The sequence below is a fragment of the Spermophilus citellus genome (genome assembly GCF_964194105.1).
Source record: "Spermophilus citellus genome assembly, chromosome: 1".
NCBI lineage: Eukaryota > Metazoa > Chordata > Mammalia > Rodentia > Sciuridae > Spermophilus > Spermophilus citellus.
Window position 1 is genome coordinate 191,827,407 of NC_138182.1, and position 21,133 is coordinate 191,848,539.

At 46.6% G+C, this 21,133-nt stretch overlaps 1 protein-coding gene across 6 annotated transcripts in view; it reads left to right on the forward strand.

Moving 5' to 3' along the window:
- The window catches only part of SIL1 (SIL1 nucleotide exchange factor), a 269,257-nt gene extending 250,518 nt beyond the window's left edge, over nucleotides 1-18,739 (forward strand). For 4 of the 6 annotated variants that reach the window (XM_081309501.1, XM_081309502.1, XM_081309503.1 and 1 more), the window contains 3 exons: nucleotides 10,964-11,060; nucleotides 11,501-11,665; nucleotides 14,268-18,739. In XM_081309501.1, the coding sequence (XP_081165627.1) occupies nucleotides 10,964-11,060; nucleotides 11,501-11,665; nucleotides 14,268-14,624 (619 nt within the window). In that variant the 3' untranslated portion in view covers nucleotides 14,625-18,739. The remainder of the gene's footprint in view (nucleotides 1-10,963; nucleotides 11,061-11,500; nucleotides 11,666-14,267) is intronic. The other 2 variants (XM_081309499.1, XM_081309504.1) reach the window with 2 other exon arrangements.
- The last annotated feature ends 2,394 nt before the right edge of the window (nucleotides 18,740-21,133 follow it).

A 21,133-nucleotide genomic window follows, 5' to 3' on the forward strand; every position in this document is an offset into this window, starting at 1 on the left:
TTGAAGAAGAATGGACTTCCTGCTAGAAGGAGTAAAACAAACATGGTTAAGAGGAACTTGAAGAGCATGAGGAAAAGATTAACATTAAACAAAGACGAGTTGGGGGAGAGAAAGGGAGAGAGAAGGGAAAGCATATGGAAATGGTAGGAGACCCTCAATGTTACACAAAATTACATAGAAGAGGATGTGAGGGGAAAGGGTGGGGAAACAAGGGAGAGAATTGAACAACAGCAGATGAGGTAGAGAGGGATGATGGGAGGGGAGGGGAGGGGGGATAGTAGGGGATAGGAAAGGTAGCAGAATACAACAGTCACTAATATGCCATTATGTAAAAACGTGAGTGTGTAACCAATGTGATACTGCAATTTGTATTTGGGGTAAAAATGGGAGTTCATAACCCAATTGAGTCAAATGTATGAAAGATGATATATCATGAGCTTTGTAATGTTTTGAACAACCAATAAAATATATATATATATGAACTTGAGAGAGACCAAGAGTGTGAGAGAGAAGTAAATGAGCTACTGGCTTCTTCAAATCAGGGTCTGAAAAGTTAAATACCAAGTGAAAACTTACAAGCATCATCAATAGGCCTGTATGTATATGAATCTTTTTTTTTTTATGTTGATGGACCTTTATTTATTTATTTATTTATATGTGGTGCTGAGAATCAAACCCGGTGCCTCTCACATGCTAGGCAAGTGCTCTACCACTGAGCCACACCTCCATCCCCATGTGTGTGTGAATCTTTATGATGTTATGGGTGTTGAGAATGAGGGGCAAGGAAGCAGGATGAGGAACTGTTTTGGTTTTTAAAATAACAAAGAAGTTTTAAAAGATTTTAAAGATTTATTAATATTTCTAAAGAGAAGAGGTGATCATTTGGAGTTAGCTTGGTATTGTAAAAACAGGTCTTATAGACTAACGGTTAAGTCTCTCTACCCTTTCTCCCTGTGTCCATCTTCCTTCCTGGTATACAGAAGAGTGTATTGACCTTAACACACACCACCTGGTGAATTACTGAAAGTGCACACTTCCATGTAACTACCACCCAGATCAAGAAGCAACAGTTTTACTACCCCATGTGACTGCCTCATGTTCCCTCCCACTTCTGATATCCTTTTTAAGGAAGAGTTATCAGGCTGGAGGCCAATGATAAAGACACAGAGGAAGTCTGTGTCTATTTCAGGAAAGCATCCAACAGAGTCCCAGGATAATCTAATAGCATGGGTAGAGAAAGGACGATGATGTACGGGGCTGTAGCAACTTGAACAATCAGACCTAATGAATGTTTGTTTTTAAATGGTTCACTCTCAATAGAGCCTTCACAATAGTGATGTATCAGAGAGCTTGTGTCAGACTCTGTCCTTACTTTGATTCTTATGTGAAGACCTGGCAACAGATGACACTAAAAAGGGATAACCAGCATGTTTGATGCATGACAGAATGAAGATATGAAAGAATATAGTGATAGGCTAGGTAGGGCAAAGGGCCCAGGTAGCAAAGACATGTTTTTAGTTTTGTTATTAAAATTTTAATTTTATAATTAAAATTATAAAAATCAATTTAGTAATTCATATTTATTATTTTTAAGGAAAATTTCTTCTCTCAGAAATAAATATGTGGTGTCATACACTCATACTATTTACAACTAGATTTTTTTCTTGCTGACACTTAATATTAATATTCAGTAAGAATAAATATGAAACCCTATATTTAGTTTTGGAGCCATGCTGACAAACCCCAAAGCTTATCAAAGAATCACATGATCAGCCTCCAAGCATTTGGCGTAGGTAAGCCCAAAGTTACTTCTTTGACACTACTGCCAAAAACCTAGAGGTGGCCCCAGGCATCAGGGGCAGAGTGGCCCTAGAACAGAGGTGGCTGGGCCCAGTGGACTCTGGAGTGATTGGCTAGGCTTAAGACCTGCAGGTGGGTTTGGGTACCACATGTGCAGAGGTTCATCAACACATGAAATAGCATCGCATGAAACACTATCAAAAGAAGTTCAGGGTGGCAAAAGTCATACCAAGAATGAGCACAGGATCCCATGATGACAGTTAAGGAAAAGGAGCTTTCTCTGGGCGTTTGGCACTCCTGAGCTTCTGAAGGGCTGAACTGTCAGGGCAAAATTAGCCCTCTACTTTAAGAGGGCAGATTTGGGACTGGTGGGTATAAGCATCTTGAAAGATTTTTAGATCAATATCAGAAGATAATTTTCTTTTTTAAAAAATATTTATTTATTTTTAGTTGTAGTTGGACACAGTACCTTTATTTCACTTATTTATTTTTATGTGGTGCTGAGGATCGAACCCAGGGTCTCGCACATGTGAGATGAGCACTCTACCGCTGAGCCACAACCCCAGCCCAGAAGATAATTTTCTAGCAATCAAGAGTCTAAAATTAGCATCAGACTGTCTTGTTTGATAGTCATTGTCTATCACTCTAGTCTTTGAGTACTGGATCAAAGGGTAAGCAGTGAGTCTAGTTAGGTTCTCAGAACATAATCATGTGGGGCAACAGTAGGATTTTGAATCTACATCTTTTGGGATTGTGATTTAACATTCCCCCAAAGAAGTGTTCCTTGGAGAAATGTCTGATTCCATGGTAGGTTTAGGAAAAGTGAAGTATCTTGTGTAAGAACATCTTGTTCCAGAAAGTGAGGAAGTACTCTCAAAGAATAAGGAAAACATGTCAGAAAGACCCAGAAGCTAGTATGAAAAGGCATTGGTGATTACTTCAAGAATTGCCGCAGTCTGGCTGGGCACAGAATCACGAGCCACTCAAGCAGGAACAAAACTTTATTTTTGAAAATGCCGCCAATACCCCGTATGCGTCTGGCAAGCAAACCGGTCCACCCACGTGGTCGGGTCTACCGGAACCGGGCGGACCTCCCCTGGAATTCCCTCCTACTGTCCTTCCCCAACCAATGGGAACTCTCCAGGAGTCCCGTAACACGAGTCCCGTAGCAGGCCAAGGTGAACAGCAGGAGTCCAATTTCCATATGAATGTAAATCTTAACATAATCATATCATCTCAATGGCTAGCTGGTGTCACCTTACAACCAAAAGTGCCATGCATCATATTATTTGGTTGTGGCTCCTAGCAAAGAATAATTTGAGGCTTGAAATAATGGTAAAGGTAGATTTTATCCCATAGATTAAATAAAAATCCATGATTCATACTGATACAAATGAATGGGGAAGAAGTAAGATCTGTTATTTCAAGTAGAATACCAACAAAGATGGGCTGGGGTTGTGGCTCAGTGATAGGGTGCTTGCCTTGCACATGGGAGGCACTGGGTTCAATCCCCAGCACCACATAAAAATAAATAAATAAAATAAAGGTATTGTGTCCATCTATAACTAAAAATGTTAAAAAAGAAAAAAGAACTAGTGGTGGAGTTTGGATATCATTTGAGAGATGTCGTAATAATAATGAGGTAAGAATTGTCAACAAATGCCAAAACTAGGAGTGATGAGGAAGAGTCTGTATTCTTAGAATGTCTCCCTATAAGATATTTATTCATTTCAAAGAAATAAGTAATATTTTTTATATATATATATATATATATATATATATATATATATATATATATTTTTTTTTTTTAGTTGTAAATGGACACAATATCTTTATTTTTATGTGGTACTGAGGATTAAACCCAGTACCTCACAGTGTTAGACAAGTGCTCTACCACAGCCCCAGCCCCATGTAGTTGTATATGAACAGCATGACTTTATTTTATTTGTTTATTTTTATGCAGTGCTAAGGATCGAACCCAGTGCCTCACACATGCTAGGCAAGCGCTCTGCCACTGAGCTACAGGCCCAGCTCCATAAATAGTATTTTTAAGCAAAGAAATAAGTCAGATATTCCCATAACTAAGAAATCAAAGTGAATATGACCCATGGTGAGAGGGATATCATGTGCCCCTGATGGGATATTCTTATACAACATTGTTATAGTAGTATTCCTGTCTAAATATATGACATCAGTCTAATCATGAGAACACATCAGACAAATCCAAAGAGATGTTCTACAAGTGACCTGCAGTCTTAACAAATGTCAATGTCACGTAAGACAAAGAGTAAGGAAGTAAGAGTCGTAGAGTTCTGGATTTGCTACTTCTGTATTGTGTGGGCCTGGACGGGACCTGGGACCATAATTATTTTCTTTTTCTCTTTTCTTTCTATGGTTGTGGTACTGGGGTTAGAACCAGGGCCTCACACACATAGGCAAGTGCTCTATCACTGAACTACATCCTCAGCCATGTTTATTTTATTTTATTTTTGAGGTACTAGTATTGAACTCCAGGGCACTCAACCACTGAGCCATATTCCCAGCCCTATTTTGTATTTTATTTAGAGACAGGGTCTCACTGAGTTGCTTAGTGCCTCACTGGTGCTGAGGCTGGCTTTGAACTTGTAATCCTCCTGCCTCAGCCTCTCTCCACTGTGATTATAGGCGTGTACCTCCACACCCAGCTCATTTTTGTTTTATTTTGAGACAGGATCTCATTAAGATGTTCAAACTGGACAACTGCCTCATCCTCTCAAATAACTGAGATTACAAGTATGTGCCATTTTTGTGCCTGGCACCAAAAATTATTATTTTTTTTTTCTAAACAAGACTGTTATTGGGACAGTTGGCAAAAATCTGAATATCTATAAATCATTATATGTTAGTTTCCTAATCTGCTTGTTGAGTTTATGTTCTTAGGAAATATACAGTGATACATTTTAGGGTAAAAGGACATTATATCTTCAGCCTGCACTCAAATATTTCAGAGAAGAAGGTATGTATGACTACTTACAGAGAGGGGGCTGGGATTTGGCTTAGTAGTAAATCAGTTGCCTAATATGTGCAAGGTCCTGGGTTTGATCTCCAGCACTGCCTCCCCACCCCCAAAAAAAAAAGTACAAAGAAGAAAATGAAAAGGCAAATGTGGTAGTCAGGTGTGGTGAAGCACATCTATAATCCCAGCAACTCAGGAATCTGAGGCAGGAGGATCACAAGTTTGAGGCCAGAGAAGAAAAGGCCAATGTGGTAAATGTATTTTTTTTGGGGGGGGGGGATACTGGGGATTGAAGTCAGGGGCACTTGACCACTGAGCCACATCCCCAGTCCTATTTTTTTTTTTTTTTTTGTATTTTATTTAGAGACAGGGTCTCACTGAGTTGTTTAGTGCCTCGCTTTTTGCTGAGGCTGGCTTTGAACTCATGATCCTCCTGTCTCAGCCTCTCATGCCGCTGGAATTATAGACATGAGGGATCCCACTCAGCAGTTTTTTGTTTTTTATATTTTTTAGTTGTAGATGGACTTTTTTTTAATATGGTACTAAGGATTGAACCCAGTGCCTTGTAAGTGTGAGGCGAGTGCTCTACCACTGAGCTATAACCCCAGCCCCAATATGGTAAATGTTAAAAACTGGTGAATCTTTATAGGAGGTTTTCTGGGTTTTTACTGTTCTTGCAAATCTTCTATAAGTTATTTTTCTATGTGATTACTTTTCTGTACTTTTTAAAATTCCTAGTCTAAAATGACTAAAGAAAAATAAGTGCCCCAAGTGATTGTGAGGCAGGGCCATATTTGAAAGCTACCAAGTGTGTGTCAGAAAGATGATTTGCTCTTCTTCCTCTTGAGTCCCCCTTTATTGTGCTTTGTTTGTGTGCGTAAAGAGGCCCTCTTGTGAGTATTGTCATAGTTGGGAGTTATAGGCCCTCACACTTACTTAAATGAATGGTTTCTGATTGGGGACTGTCAGTGAAGGGATCAAGTAATGGCCCAGTGTGCTTCCTACCATATTCAGGTGGTATGAGGCTCATGTTAGAGGCCAGTTTATTTCTCTTTGGGGTTTCACTTTCATGTTCAAGAATCAGATGTGAATTACTTTTGATTGGACCTATTCCATTTTTATTCAAGTGGGTAATTGTATCCTGACTGATCCTGTCCATCCCTGGATGTCAGACCGTCTTGAACCCTGTTTAGGATTACTCATGCTGCAAATGTGTGTGTTTCACAGCTAATCAAGGCCACATGTTGGGTATAGACAAGGTAGAGCCACCAGAAAAAATCTCTGGGCAAGAAGGTGAGCACACACAGCTTCAGCAGGCAGGATCATGAGAAGATCATCACAATCACCCTGGGATGTGCCTCTGTCCTACCGTATGGCATCTTCTTAGGGCATTTAAGAAAGTGACTTGATTTCTTGTCTGTTAAGAGACTGAAGAGAAGGAATGTTTGTTCCACTTAGAATAAATGCGATGAGGCCTCACAAGAGAGTACATTTCTCATGTGTCCTGTGGGCATGCCTGAAGTCTAGGCCCTGTTTGGGAGTCTGGCAGATGCAAGTTCTGCCTCAGAGTTTTACTTAAGCATTTCTCTGGCCCCTATCTAGCCCTTTCAACCTCAGCTTTATTTCCCAATCCCAGATCTATGCCTTTTCCAATTTTTCTCCTTTTCTATTGATTCACACTTCCTTTTTTCTCTTGTTTGGTCTCTCCTTGAGCAGGTTTCTGTGCTCACCCAGATGCTGTGCACACACCCTGGTAGCCGGGTAACCCATGCAGTGGTTCAGGATCGCACTCTTAAAAGGACCCACACTTGGTTTAGTATGCTACTCTTGCCATCTTGAAATGTCTAATAATCTTTGAACAAGGGAACTTGCATTTTCATCTTGCACTTGGGCCTGAAAATGATGCAGCCAGTCCTCAGTGTCAGGGATGGAGACCTTGGACCTCATCAAGCAGCATTCCCATGCACCCCTAGCCCGACTTGGCTACTCTCCTCAGGCCAGCTCCTCTCCTACTTCTCTACCCAGACACTTACTCAACTTTAGTTAGCTAAAATATGACCTTTGATACTTGGCAGATTGCCCATATTGCTGTCACTCTGATCTGAAATGTTTGGTTTCTGCATATGCAGTCATTTCCATTTCTGTGATCCACTACAACCCTCCCACTCCCCTTCCCCCAAGATTTACAGAGTAGCAGCTGCTGCTGTCCCTCTGCACACAGACAGCTGACTTCGCCTGCTGATTGTGAACATCCCAGTAATCCAAGTGCTAATGGTATTTATTCAGTCCAGCCAGCTTAGCCCTGAACAAGGTTTATTCTCATTTATCAAGTCAGAGACGAGCTACGTCCTTAATATCCTTCTGTTGACTTTGAGTACACTAGTACCACTGGTGTTGCTGAGGCAAGCCAGGCCCCTCTGCCTGTTTAACCCACTCAGATCCCCACTGTCGGGACACCCACCTTCCAGCCACAGCATTGGCCCTTTCCAGGACATGGGACAAAGCTCTAGTCCAGAGCCCATGAGCTGAAAAGGACAGGGCTGGCATTATGTACTTGAGGTATCCGAACTGAATAAAATTGTGTTGTCATGGATATGGTCAGGCCTCTTTGTATAGCAAACTCACTATAATTAGAGCCTTTTGACCTCAACACATGCTAGCATCTTGGCATTCATTAAGCAGCATTCCCATGCTTAACATAGGATACTTAGTTCTCCCTCTTAGGTGAGGAAATCAAGTCAGGGGACTTGCCCAAAGTCATCAGCCATTGTTCCCAGAATTCCTACCTAGGGTCCTCTAGGCCCTGGCCTTTGTACATCCTCACATCTTACTCTGAGCTATTTTTGTTATCTCCCACAAAGCACACAGCTGGGAGAGTTGAGGGTCCAGGGTTGAGAGGCCTTGAAAGAGAGAGTCTGTTTCTGGGAACAGGGTGGTGTCGCCCTAGCAGAAGTTTGCACAGGAAGCACCCAGCTCTGCTGTGCCTGCCTGGATGGACTGAGGGCCATCTCAAAACTCAGGCCTGGTCTTTCTCATCTTCCCTCTGCTCTTTCCTCAGCTCTTTAACTAGACAGCACTAAAATGCTGTTCCAGAAGGGTGTTTTATGGAACCTCTGAGACTGTGAGCAACCTGGGGTAAGACTCATTTAGTGTAGGCATCTCCTTTAAGCTGGTCATGTGAAAAGGACAGGTAAGGCACAGGCCCAGGCTGCCAAGGCTGTATCCTGCCCAGGCCCACATTTGATCCATATTCTTTCATACCTATCCAAGCCCTTCAGAACTCTATCACAGGTGAAAATGTGGATTTGTTACCTGTGAAATTGACTTTAGCAACTCACAAGAAGTCCTTAGTCATTCTCTTTCTCTGGTTCATTATTTTATTTTATTGTTTGGGGACCAGAGATTAAACCAAGGGGTGCTTAACCACTGAGCCACATCCCCAGCTCTTTTTAATATTTTAAGTTACTGAGGCTGGCTTTGCACTTGCAAATCCTCCTCCCTCAGCCTCCCAAGCGGTGTGCAAGGGCCACCACGCCCAACTCTCTGGTTTACATCCCCTGTGTTTGAAATCCATTCTCTTCTATTCTAAATGGACTGTCTTCCTGGGGAGGGTTGGGAGTTAGCCTGAGGGAGAGTGGGTTGTTGGTGGCATGGCTGCAGGTGCCCTTGGAGTGTGTCAGCCTACCTTCTGAAGCAAGGAACTTCTTTCTAGGTTGTGGTCCCAGTGTACAAAAAGGAAAGGCTCTGGTTGCTTAGCCCCACGTGATCAACTTAGACCATGGTGACAGCACTGTGACAGGCTTTGCAGGCCATCTGGAGAGGCCTTGTTTTTCATTGCTCTGTGGCCCGTGGAGATAGGGCTCCTCAGAGGTGCTCCCTGAGGCTGATGTGCTTTTGAGCCCCATAGCCTCCCTTCTTGGGAAGGCAGAATCTGGCGTTTATATGAATTTCACAGCGTGGTTGTCTTCTCTGCTAGACCCTGCCTGTCGTGGGTGAGCGTTCCTTAGGCACTGATGGCAGAGACAGCCCTAATTAGCTCACGCATTTGATGAAGCAGCTGCCTTTCTCAATTTGGGGGAGCAGGGGACAGGGGAGAGGCTGTGCTGCCAGGCCCCTGCATTGGGCTGCCTGCCTATTTTGAGAGGAGCTGTCAACCCTCCTTCCCCAGGGACCCTAGTCCACCTCCAAGCTGCTCCCCAGGCACAAAGATACTATTGCTGTGGGACAGGCCAGCACCCCCACAGATCCTTTCTGTTGAGAGGATGTCAGGAATGCAAAGGGGAGGGCTGGGGCTGTAGCTGAGTGGCAGAGCGCTTGCCTAGCATGTGTGAGGCACTGGGTTTGATCCTTACATCACATAAAAATAAATAAAATAGAGGCATTCTGTCCATCTACAACTACATAATAATACTAATACTAATACTAATACTAATAATAATAATAATAATAATAATAATGAATGCAGAGGGGAGAGGAGTCACCTGTTTTACAGCAGGAAAACTGTAGCCCCCTGTGCTAGATCTCCTTTGGGTTTTTAAGCTGAGTAGGAACAGAAGGGGTAGGCCCCCTCATCACTCCATTTGGCCACCTTTTGAGAGCACTTTTTACATACTGGGACATCTCTTTTTATCTGCCTCCTTTTTCTTTTGTGTTTGGGACCAGGAGCCACCTCCCTCTGATTTTTCTTTTCTTCCTCTACTGTGTCACACTGTCCAGGATGTTGTGAGGGCTTCCTGGATAGGAGGATTGGGCCTTAGGAGGAACAGATGCTTTGGAGTTTCAGGGGGCTGGTGAAGGTATGGCAGCTGGAGACTGAAGGGGACATTGGTAAACTCTGGTACCATTTTGGGCTATCTGGGTGGGTCCTGTCTGACCTGAGCCCAACCTTCCCATGATGCTGGCCTCAGGCTTTTTGTAGTTCTGACCCCCTCTCTGTCCACTGAGGCCTTATCAGTGAAGTGTTAACTTGGAGAGCCTTGACCTTCCCTGAGGGCCTGACCAAACAGGTCTCTGTGCTTAGCATTTAATCTTTAATTGGTCATTAGTGTGATCTTAGAAAGCAAGGGGCCAGCAAAAGGGTAAGTTGCTAGGGTTCCTCGCCATGTCCCCTGCCTGGCACTCAGCCTATTCGAAAGCCTTCTCTTCTTTCATCCAGGAAAGCTGGACCTGAAATGTGTGTTGTTTTTGAGACAGATTTTTTGTTTGGTTGCTTTTGTTTGTGGTGCTAGGGATTGAACCTAGGGCCTCATGTACACTTGCCATTGAGCTGCATCCCTAATCCCATGAGATAGGGTCTTGATAAGATGTCCAAGCTGGCCTTGAACTCAGTCCTCCTGCCTCAGCCTCCCAAGTAGCTGTCATTACAGGGGTAGGCCGGGCTGAAATATTTGTTTAACAGCATCACTGTGTCTGTCTCCAGATGGGTAGTGGAGGTGCAGAGGCAGTGCTGGGTTTTGTGTTTCTGTGTTGCCTTCCTGTTTTTCAGCCCATATATGGTTGTATATGTGTGTTTATTCCTTCATTCCCTAGTGTGCAGAGCCCTGTGATGTGATAGGCTCTGTGCTGAACACTGAGTATCTGGGGACAGAGAAGGTCATACACAGTAGCTGCTCTCCTGCAGCCTAGAGGGAGATGCTGTTTAGTCCTGCATGAGGACCTGCATTAGCATTCAGGGGCTCCCTGGAACTCCTGCTTCCCACCTGCCTTCCTCCCACACACATTATGCATACTGTCTGTCTAGTGCTGATAAGTGGCCCTGGCCTTGAGGCCCATGCCCAGAAGGAACAGACCCATTCATTATTGCCCCCCAGTGTGTAACGTGCCTGGGCTCAGGAGAGAAAGACCATCCAACCTTTGCTTGGGAGCATCAGGGAGTGTTTTCTGTAGCAGGGACACTGCAGTAGAAGCTTTGAATGGCAGCTTCAGTGTGGGAATGTCCTTATAGTAGTAGAAGTGACTTACCTCCCAGATCACCCCAGCCCACTGGTGCTAGGGAGCAGCAGGTTAGTACGAGACCTTCAGCTCTGTCATCTCTGTCATAGGCCATTGCACTCAGGTGGGTCCACACCTGTTAGTGTTTGTTTCTCCAGCTTGCTGGTACTGTTTCATCTCCCTGGCATCTCTCAGGGCCAGGCAGGACAGTCACACTTTCCTGTGTTTCCTCCCCAGCAACCCAAAGGTCCAGGTGGAAGCTGTTGAAGGAGGAGCCCTACAGAAGCTACTGGTCATTCTGGCCACAGAGCAGCCTCTCACTGCCAAGAAGAAGGTCAATTTCTGCCCCTCCCTTCAGCCCAGCACACCTGGGGTCTGAAAGGAAAGGCTCCCTTTTCAGTACTTGCAATCCTTGGGGCTTGAGCTTCATCCACGGGATTGTGTAGAGAAGTCATGCTCAACTAAAACAGATGGCAGTGTGTTGAAGTGTCTGGAGGCTTGGGTGCAGCTCCTGCAGGGAGCTTTGGGTCCCATCCCCAACTTCCTGCCCTGGGCTTCCGTTTACCCACCGTTTGTCTGCTTGGTGATATAAAATATATCTGAGGTCCCTCAACTATACACTGAGTTCTGGTATATAGTTGGACCCAAGGGGACTGGGGAGTCGGGACCCAAGGGCTGGGCTGGGTCATCAGGTCACCCCCAGCTGCCTTTTCTGGGCCTTGACGTAGGTCCAACTCTGTAGGACCCCTCACATGTCTTGCCTGTGCCTCCTAGGTCCTGTTTGCACTGTGCTCCCTGCTGCGCCACTTCCCCTATGCCCAGCAGCAGTTCCTGAAGCTGGGGGGACTGCAGGTCCTCAGGGACCTGGTGCAAGAGAAGAGCACAGAGGTGCTGGCTGTGCGTGTAGTCACCCTGCTCTATGACCTGGTCACCGAGAAGGTGAGTGCCTGGGCCTGCCCTGCCTCCTCTTCACTTTGCTTTTTGTTTCCCTCTGGCCATTCAACTCAAGTCCTCTCCCAAATTTTTTCTGTTCCATCTCTCTGTCCAGATGGATGGATGGATTGATGGAAGGAAGAAATGTGGGACATTGGGGAGGAGGTCCTGTGGGGTGTTGGCACCTCAGCTGAAACTTGAGAGTAGGTGAGAGGAGGTGCTGGCAGTGGTCAAGACCAAACATGCAGGCAGGGGTCAGCACAACTGAAGGCCAGAAATAGCCATGGGGCTGGAGTTGTAGCTTAGGGATAAAGCACTTGCCTAGCACAGGTGAGGCCCTGGGTGATCAGGGAGACAGGGCCATGACATCTTTCTGCAAACAGTATGGACAGGGCCATCCTCCTCTAGGGAGGACAGTGGAGGGCAGAGGGATTTTGAGGTGAAGTGGGTAGGCTTCTTTCTTGAAGTTCCTAAGGAAGAATGAAGAGCTATCCAGATGCTAGCTTACCTGCAGGGCTGCTGTGTACCACAAGGCATTGGTTGGAGAGACAGCAGTTGAATTAGGGAATTCCTTGGGAAGTGTGGACCACCTCTTCCCCAGACCCTCTGCTTTTCCTTCTTGGTCAATGGAGATTCTTCCAAGTGACTGAGCCTTGGTGTCTGGGCTCTAGCAGAGGTGGGCATTTGCTTGGGGTAATGAGCCTTTGTCCTCTGAAGTGTGCATTGGGACTGACGTGGCCTGAAACTCCTTCCACAGTGTTTACTAGGGGTCTATCCTGCCCAATGCTGGTCCAGGTGCTGGGGGAATAGTCTTTAGCCCATGTCTTCCCAGGGCTTCCAGAGAGATGTTTGAGAGAGAATCTTCACAGAACATCTAAGCCTATGGTCATGGGAGGCAGGTACAGTGGCATTGAGCTCTGAGGGGTGAGAGGAGCTCCCTGGAGTTGGGGTTGTGTGGTAATACACCCTGACACAGGAGCTGCAGCTACAAAGGCCCTGGGGGGCAGGAGTGGTGGCATGCGCTGGAGTAAGGGGCATAGGCCTAGCCAGGCAGTGCTTGATGTCCTAGGGAAGGGGTTTAAGGAAATGCCAGGTGGAAGAGCTTGGGGCTGGCAGCCATCGGAGGACTGGAAGAGGCAGGTTGGGAGCACGAGTGGGGGGGGGGGGGCTGCAGACATTCAGCAAGGAATAGGATGTGTGTGGAGGCAGAGGGGAGGATTGGGTTGTGTTTGGGATGTAGAGCTGGCAGGACTTTTGAGGATAGGGTAGAAAAGTACCTCAGTGTCTCTCTCAGCCTTTCTTGTCCCTCTTGCTCCTCTGTGGCTTCCTTTCCAGCCCCCAGTAGCCCATGGCTTTGTGCTACCACCGGCATCATCAGGTGGTCCACCACTATCCCTGGTCTTTGCCTGGGTATCCCCCTTGCCTTGCCCATTCTCCCCACTCTCCATCTCCCCTTGGGTCAGAACAGGGTTTCCTGGTTTTTTTTTTTTTTTTTTTTTTTTTCTCACAGGTACATTTAGTGCAACTGTAAGGGAAGTCTTTCCAGCCTCCCTGATATTTGAAATAGTTAAGCTGAGTACTTGGCTGGCAACCTGGCAGGCTTGGTTTCCACCATATTCTATTGATGGAGCCAAGGCTTTGCATTTACAGACACAGGCTGAGCATGTGACTCCCTGCCCAAACTTTTCCCAACTCCCCCGTCCCTCAGCATAAAGGCCACTCTCCTTAGAGGGACATTCTTAGAGGTCTCTGTGTTCAGGGCCCCAGTCCACCCTTGGGACCCTGTTCCTGTGTGACCAGTACCATGTGCCATTCTTAAAACATAAGGTTTGTCCCAGGATTACTGTCACAGTCCTTCCATGTGGACAGACCCTTCATCCTGTCCCCTTGGACAACTCGTGCTTACCTAGGAATCAGAGCAATTACATCCTCTGCTGTCCTCCAAGTCCTGACAGCAGCAGTCACTCCCTCAAGCACCAGTAGAGGGATAATGATGACCAATAATAATGCCGATAGAGCCAGTATTTGGTGTCATTGTACTTAGTATGGAAGCTACAGTTGAGTGTGCTGGGCACTGGCTGCACTCTCATTTTTCCACTAGAGTGAGACTCTAGTGACTCCGCTTGAGAGCTAGTGGCCTTGGGTCTCGCAGAGGCTAAGGGCCAGCCTGCACTTATTCAGCTAGTCGTTGGTGGAGCAGAATTTGAACCCAGCCTGTCTGCACCTGCGCTGCACCACAAGGGTAAAGTCATCATGCTATTTAGGAATTATTTTTCTGCAAGAACCTGGGAGCCAGGACCATGTCCCCATCTTGATTTCCCAGCACCTGGCATAGTGCACAAGATATATGGTAAGTAGATGAATGGGTGGATGGACAGACAGGGGGACACACAGATAGATGGAGAACTTATGTAAAGCCAGGAATCCAGTTGACCTCCCAGGAAATCCTTGGAGGCCCAAAGGATAGACATAGACAGCAGGTGGGCCTCCTGTCTTACCTCAGGCCTTGGCACCTGAAAGGCAGAGACAGTTTGGGACAAGCTGATTGTTCTCTGTGTTTTCTCCTTGCCACCTCACCCTACCTGGTGCCTTGCTGTGTGGATGGCAGATGTTTGCAGAGGAGGAGGCTGAGCTGACCCAAGACACATCCCCAGAGAAGTTGCATCAGTACCGCCAGGTGCATCTCCTGCCAGGCCTGCGGGAACAGGGCTGGTGTGAGATCACAGCCCACCTCCTGGCTCTGCCAGAGCATGATGCACGTGAAAAGGTGCTTCAGACGCTGGGAGCCCTCCTGGCCACCTGTCGGGACCTCTATCATCAGGACCCCCAGCTCAGCAGGACACTGAGCAGCCTGCAGGCTGAGTACCAGGCACTGGCCGCCCTGGAGCTCCAAGAAGGGGAGGATGAAGGATACTTCCGAGAACTGCTGGCCTCCATCAACAGCCTGCTGAAGGAGCTTAGATGAGACTTTGGCCCTGATGCCAAGACTGGACTGAGATTCTGCTAATGAGGCTGAGGGCTCCCAGCTAGGTAGCCTTCCAGGGGACATCAGGCAGGAGGGAAGATTTCCCTACTGGGGCATGAACTTCACCTGGGCAGGGCTGGCTTGGCCATTAAATGAAGACATGAAGGCTGTGGTCTGTCTTCCACGTTTCTATGTAGACTGGGCTCAGCCTGTGGCTGGGTTCCATGCTTTGGAGGCCTCAAGGGTAAATGAGTCTCTGGGTAATGGGCCCTTTGTGACATGTTGCATGGTCAGTATGGCCATTCACTGAGAGGCTCCATAGGAAGGATTTGGGCTCAGGAGTTGGAAAACTCTGGCTCTTTACCATGCAGTAGCTCTGTGACATTGGGAAGTCACTTAACTCTTTGAACTTGTTTCCTCATCTGTCAAAAAAGAGTTTCATTACAGGAAAGAGAATGTGCACAAAGCACTACACCAGTGCCTGGCACCCAGGCTTGCCCTGTCCTAACCCCAGCAATGAGGGAAGGTCTGGGGGATCATCTCACCACCCCCTCTATCTGAGTCCATGAAGCAGCTTCAAGGCTACCGGCACTGGTGAAGCCCTAGGGCATCTCCACACAAGATGCTGTGCCAGCCAGGCAGCAGATGGGCTAGAGCTGCTGGAGCCATTGGTGCTGGGGCATGGGTGGTGGAAGGGCACTGTGGGTTGTTGGTGGGATTCTGGAGGCCCTTGGGTGGAGGTCTCACTCTGGGAAGAGAGCAATCTCGCTACAGCTAGTAGAGGGAACCCAAGAAAGCCATGCCACCCTTCTGTCTGTGCCCTTGTCCCTCCTCTGTGTTCTGGCCTGTGCCAGGCTAGCCTGAGAAGGAGGCAGGGGCAGCCGAGCCTGGCAAATCAGGCCCAGCCCCCACTCCAGCAAGGCTGAGCACCAGGCTGGGAGCTGCTGCAAGTTGCCATGGCAACCCCAGCTCTGGGCTTTCCTGATTTGGATTCTGGTGCGTTTGTTTTTCAGCCTTTCTCAATGCACCAGAGGCTCACTCCCGCTGGCTCAGGCAGCCCCTCCTGGCCTCCAGTCAGGAAGTCAGGAGGGCCAGTGCAGGCCATGCCTCTCCTCTCCCTGACATCAGTTCTAACTTATAGAAATCTCAGCTTCACTGAGCTGAGGGGAAACTGAGGCCCAGAGAAACATGGGGTAAGTGGGTGGCCTCATTCCTTGTAGTCCCTTTTCTGGTTCTTCTCTGCCCATCTCCTGCCCACCTTCCACTATGCCCAGGAATTATGGGGAAGAGGTGTGCAGAGCTGCTTCCAGGGGAGCAGGAGGGAGCAGGAGTCCAGGCTAACTCTTTGGAGGGACAGTTTCCCCAGATGGGATGCCTCTAGGCTTGGGCATACTGAGCATCAGCCTTGCAGTCTGCCAACTGTTGGGTACCACTGCCTTTCAGCCTTTAAAGTCTCTCCCAGCCTCGGGGATGTATTCTACAGAGGTGGCTTGGGAGACTAAATGATCTGCTGGGATGTGCTGCGCCAACTATGCTGCAGAAGGCTGTGTGCAGTTCACATTGACAGGCTGTAGAAACAAGCCCAGGAGAGATGGCATAGCTGCTGTGGCCACCCAGATGGGACACAGTTCAGAAAGGTCATGCTGGGTCCTGGCCAAGGCCAAGGTCAGACACTCTGGAGATGATGTCAGCAGAATGGAACTGAGAGGGGGATGATGCTACCTTAGGCACCACAGCCCTGGGAGAGGGGAGGCTTGAGGTTGCTGCTGGGTATGAGCCTGGTCCAGGCTTGTCCTTGCAGAGGTGAGCACTGAGATGTGGATCAGATGCAGGCCTTGAACAAGGGCTGGCAAGAATGTAGGAGCTGTGTGAGGCCCCTGGGGTGGTCGCAGGACAAGGCTGGGGCTAGAGATCCCAGAGCCCACGAGGCCTCTACAACCACCAGGGGCTGATCTGGGGGCATAAAAAGGGGTTCCCATGAAAGGAATGCCACTAGTACAGGTCCAATTGAGGTCTCAGTGACCCTCTGCCTTCACATATGTTCACAAAATAGCATATCTGTACAGCCAGGGGAGACTCAGGCCATGAGCTGTGGGGGATCTCTGGAATAGAGGAAGGAGCACTGGGGAAGAGCAATGAGGAAACTAAATCTTTGCCAGGCCACTGAGCTGCAGGCCTGTTGGGGCACTCCTTCACCCTCTTAACCCCAACACATCCTCAGACAGGTCATCAGCGGGGGAAGGTCAGTCTGCAACCTGTTAGGCCCAGGAGAAAATCCAATGATGCCTTCCAAGGAGTTGGGCAGCAAGTGAGCCAGGGTTCTGGCTTGGGTTGCTTGGGGGTGATTCTGGTCCTACCATCCAATTCATTGTTTATTGTCATCTGCAGGTCTGGAGGGACCCCCTTCTCTGCCTTCCCTTTGGGTGCCATCCTGGAAACTGTGGCCAAGGAGTGCAGCCTGGGCCTGAAGTTAGGCAAGGAATGGTAATGGGGGCTGCAACCGCCAGAATGTGGTTGATGTGACTTCTTCCTGCCTGGGTCCTGTCTTTTCTCCCTGTCACATGTTGGGTTCACAGGATTCTTGTCCTTATGTCCAGGAGTAGACTGAGCTATGGCTGGCTTACACCCTGATTGTTGGTACCCTGCTCCTGGACTGGGCTGAACCAGGCCCTCTGGGAGGCTGAAAGGCATGGGGACTGGGGTGTAGGTGAAGGTCTCCACTCTGTCTCTCGGCAGTCTGTTTTTATTAACTCACTGTTCATTCAGCCTTTCATTCAGATTCTATCGATTATGCATTAGTACATGTTGGGCCTCAAGACTCTGAGGTTAGTAAGTCACAGGTCTTGCCGTCAGGGAGCTAGGGTGGGAGGCGCAGTATGACATATGCTGTGGTGAAGCTAAGGAAGCCCCGGACCTAGTGGATGGGTCAGGGAAGCCTCCCTGAGATGATGATAATCAAACTGAAACCTGAGGAGGCTCGAAGGACAAATCAGGTAGGTAGGGAGGGGATTTCAGTCCCAGAAGATGCAGGAGGGCCTGAGGGGAGAGTGTGGTCCATTCAAGAAACCCATGGGGTAATTGTTGCTGGGGGAAGTGGTGTGGTTGAGGGACATGTGGCCCAAGGTGGAGCCACATGGGTCAGTGGTGACCATGTCCTCCAGGGCCCTGTCAGCCTTGCCAGGGTGTACCCTCATCCTGATAACATGAGGAAGTGGGGGCTCTAGGCATCCCCTGGGTTGCTGCTCCTTCATTCATTCCTTCCACACATGATGGAGGACTGCTTCAGGCCAGGACCTCATCTGAGCTGTGACAAGCAAGCCTTCAGTGTGAGGCCAGATGAATGCCAGGGCACTAAAGGACAGCAAAACACCACAAAGGGACCAGGATGCCAGAAAGGCCTCTGCAGAGTTGCTGTGTCATAGTGGAAACCATGAGGGAACCTGGGCAAGTGCTTTGTTGACCAAGGGTGAAGTGAGAGCAAGGTCCTCAGGCTGGAACGTGGCTGGGGCATTGCAAGAAAAGCGGTGAATCGGCAGGAAGGAGGAATGTGGGCAAGGAAGAGCAGGCTCACAGGCTGTGGGGAGGAATTTGGGGACAGAGGTAAGACCTGCTGGGACAGTATCCCTCTTGTCAAATGGCGAGAGGAGATGATGGAGGCCAGGACAGAGCCTGGAAACAGGTGCAGATTCCATTCAGTTTGGTGGGGGCCAGGGTGGTGGGGGAGCAGGCCTCAGCTACAAGCTTGGTGTTCCAGGTAGAGCTGAGGGGATCCCTGGCTGGATGTGGTGTGTGAGGCAAGATGCATCAAAGGACACAGCTTCACTTTGGGCTGGAGTGAAGGGTAGGTGGAGGTGTGAGTAACAAAAATAGGGAAGGTAAAAGAGGATGGGAAAGGATTGGGCCTTTGTGTGGCATGGTTTGTATGTTTATATCAAGGTGTCCATAGGACATTGAAATGGGATGTTGAACAGGAAGCTGGGGCCAGAGTCTGGAGCCTTAGAAAGAAGTCTAGGGGAAAAAAAGGGCCAGACACCATGTGTGAGAGAGTCCTGAGGATATGAAGTGTGGTGAACTGGTTGTTAAATATAGCTCTTGTTTAAAAAAAAAAAAAAAAATATATATATATATATATATATATATATTTATTTATTTATATATAAACAAATTATATATATATATATAAACTTATGATTAAACAACAGATTAAAAAGCAAAGGTAATTTTAAAAAAAACTAGTAAAAGAAGCAAATTAAACCTGTTGAATGCAAGAAAAAGAAATAATGAGCAGAAACCAATAAAATCGAAGATGGAAAAGCTAGAGAAAATCAATGAAAATAAAAGATGGTTCTCTGAAAAAGAGGGAAGACACAAATCACCAATATCAGGGATGAAAGAGGGATATCACTATGGACTCAGCATTAAAAGGATAAGTGAATATATTACAAACAACTCTAAATAAGAAAGTTGTAAAATCAGTTGACAACAGAGGAAATAATGGACCAACTCTTTGAAAAACAGTTTTCACTATTATCAGTTTCTGTTGCTACTCTAACAAATCATCATGAACCTGGTGCCTTAAAATGCCCTGATTTACTTTCTTACAGTTCTGTAGGTTAGAAGTCTGCCACAGTTCTCATGAGGCAAAAACCAAGGTGTCACAGGGCTGCAGTTCTTTATAGGCTCTGGGTAGGGGCCACCTCCCTGTCTTTTTCAGTTTCTTGTAAAAATTTCTTGCCTCAGAGACTTTCCTTTACTGTCACCTTGCAAAAGCAAGTCAAATTCTTTTTATGACATCATTTAAACTTTTTTTTTTTTTGGTACCAGATTGAACCCAGAGGTACTTTACTACTGAGCCACATCCCTGGCCCCCCCCCCCTTTTTTTTGAGACAGGGTCCTTGCTAAATTGCTGAAGCTGGCTTTGAACTTGGGATCCTCCTGCCTCAGCTTCCTGAGCTGCTGGAATTGTAGGTGTGTACCAGTGCATCTGGCTCATCTCCCTATCTTAAAACTAATTTGCAATCTTGATTCTGTCTACATCCTTAGTCCCCCTTTGCCAGGTAACAATGTAGCCACAGGTTGCAGGGATTAGGATGTGGACACCTTTGGGGAGCCACTGTTCTGCCCACCCCAAATACAAACTGCTAAAACTCACTCAAGAACAGATAACTAGTAGAGTCCCCTATCAATTAGATAAACTGAATTCATAATGTCTTTCTACAAAGGAAACTCCAGACCAGATGTTTCACTAGCAAATTCTACCAAATAACATGGATTCCATACAGTCTGTAGAAGAAAACACTTCCAAAGTCATGACATAAGGCCAGCATCATGAATACCAATATATTTTCCCCAAGTCCCTAAATCCTTAGCATGGAAGTCCAACAAAATGTTGGCAGATCCAATGCAGCAATGTATAAAAGTTGTAAGCAAATGGAGTTTATCCTAAGCAAGAGAGATTAGTTCAGCTCAAGTTACCATATTCCCAGATTAAAGAAGAAAGGCCATTAGTACAAATGTGGTATATAAAGAAAGTGAAAGGAAAATGTGAGGATTCCATTAAAATAGAAGAAAGAAGGGATTGAGAGGGAATGAGAAGGGACTGGACAAGGAAAGGACAGTGGAATGGATCTGCCCAGCTTGTCTGTGTACCTGTAGGAAAGCTCCACAGCGAGTCTTCACCATCATGTACTTCCACGAGACACTGACTAAAGTTAATTAAAATAAATAACAAAGACTAGTAGAATAGAGGGGAGGAAAAGGAGAAGTACTGGGGACTAAATTAGAGCAAATTATATTCCAATCGTTATCTCAAGATGAATCCTAATATGTATAAGTAAAAAGAACAAAGAAAAAGAAGAGCCTTACGATCATCTCAAGAGATGCAGAAAAAAATTGACAGAGGGGCTGGGGATGTGGCTCAAGCGGTAGCGCGCTCGCCTGGCATGCGTGCGGCCCGGGTTCGATCCTCAGCACCACATACAAACAAAGATGTTGTGTCTGCCAAAAACTAAAAAATAAAATATTAAAATTCTCCCTCTCTCTCTCTCTCTCTCTCTCTCTCTCTCTCTCTCTCTCTCTCCCCCCCCCTCTTAAAAAAAATTGACAGAGCCCAATATTCATTCACTTCACATGCTCTCAGCAAATTAGGAATAGAGGAGAATTTCCTTAACCTCCTGAAGGGAAACTACATAAAAACTTGCACCTAACATCAGGCTTAATGGAGAAAGACTGGATTCTTTCCCCTAAGATCCAGGACAAGAGTGATCTGTCTCACAATTTTTTTTTTTTAAATATTGTGCTGAAAGTCCTGGATGGTGCCTGAAGGCAAGAAGATGAAATAAAAGCATAAAAGAAGAAATAAAACTGTGTTCACAGATGACATATCAATGTAGAAAATCTCATAGAATCTGCAAAAAATATACAGCTAGAGTTTAGCTAGGTCATAGGATATAAGGTATACACAAAATTCAATTCTATTTCTATATACTAGTAATGAACAAGAAGAAAT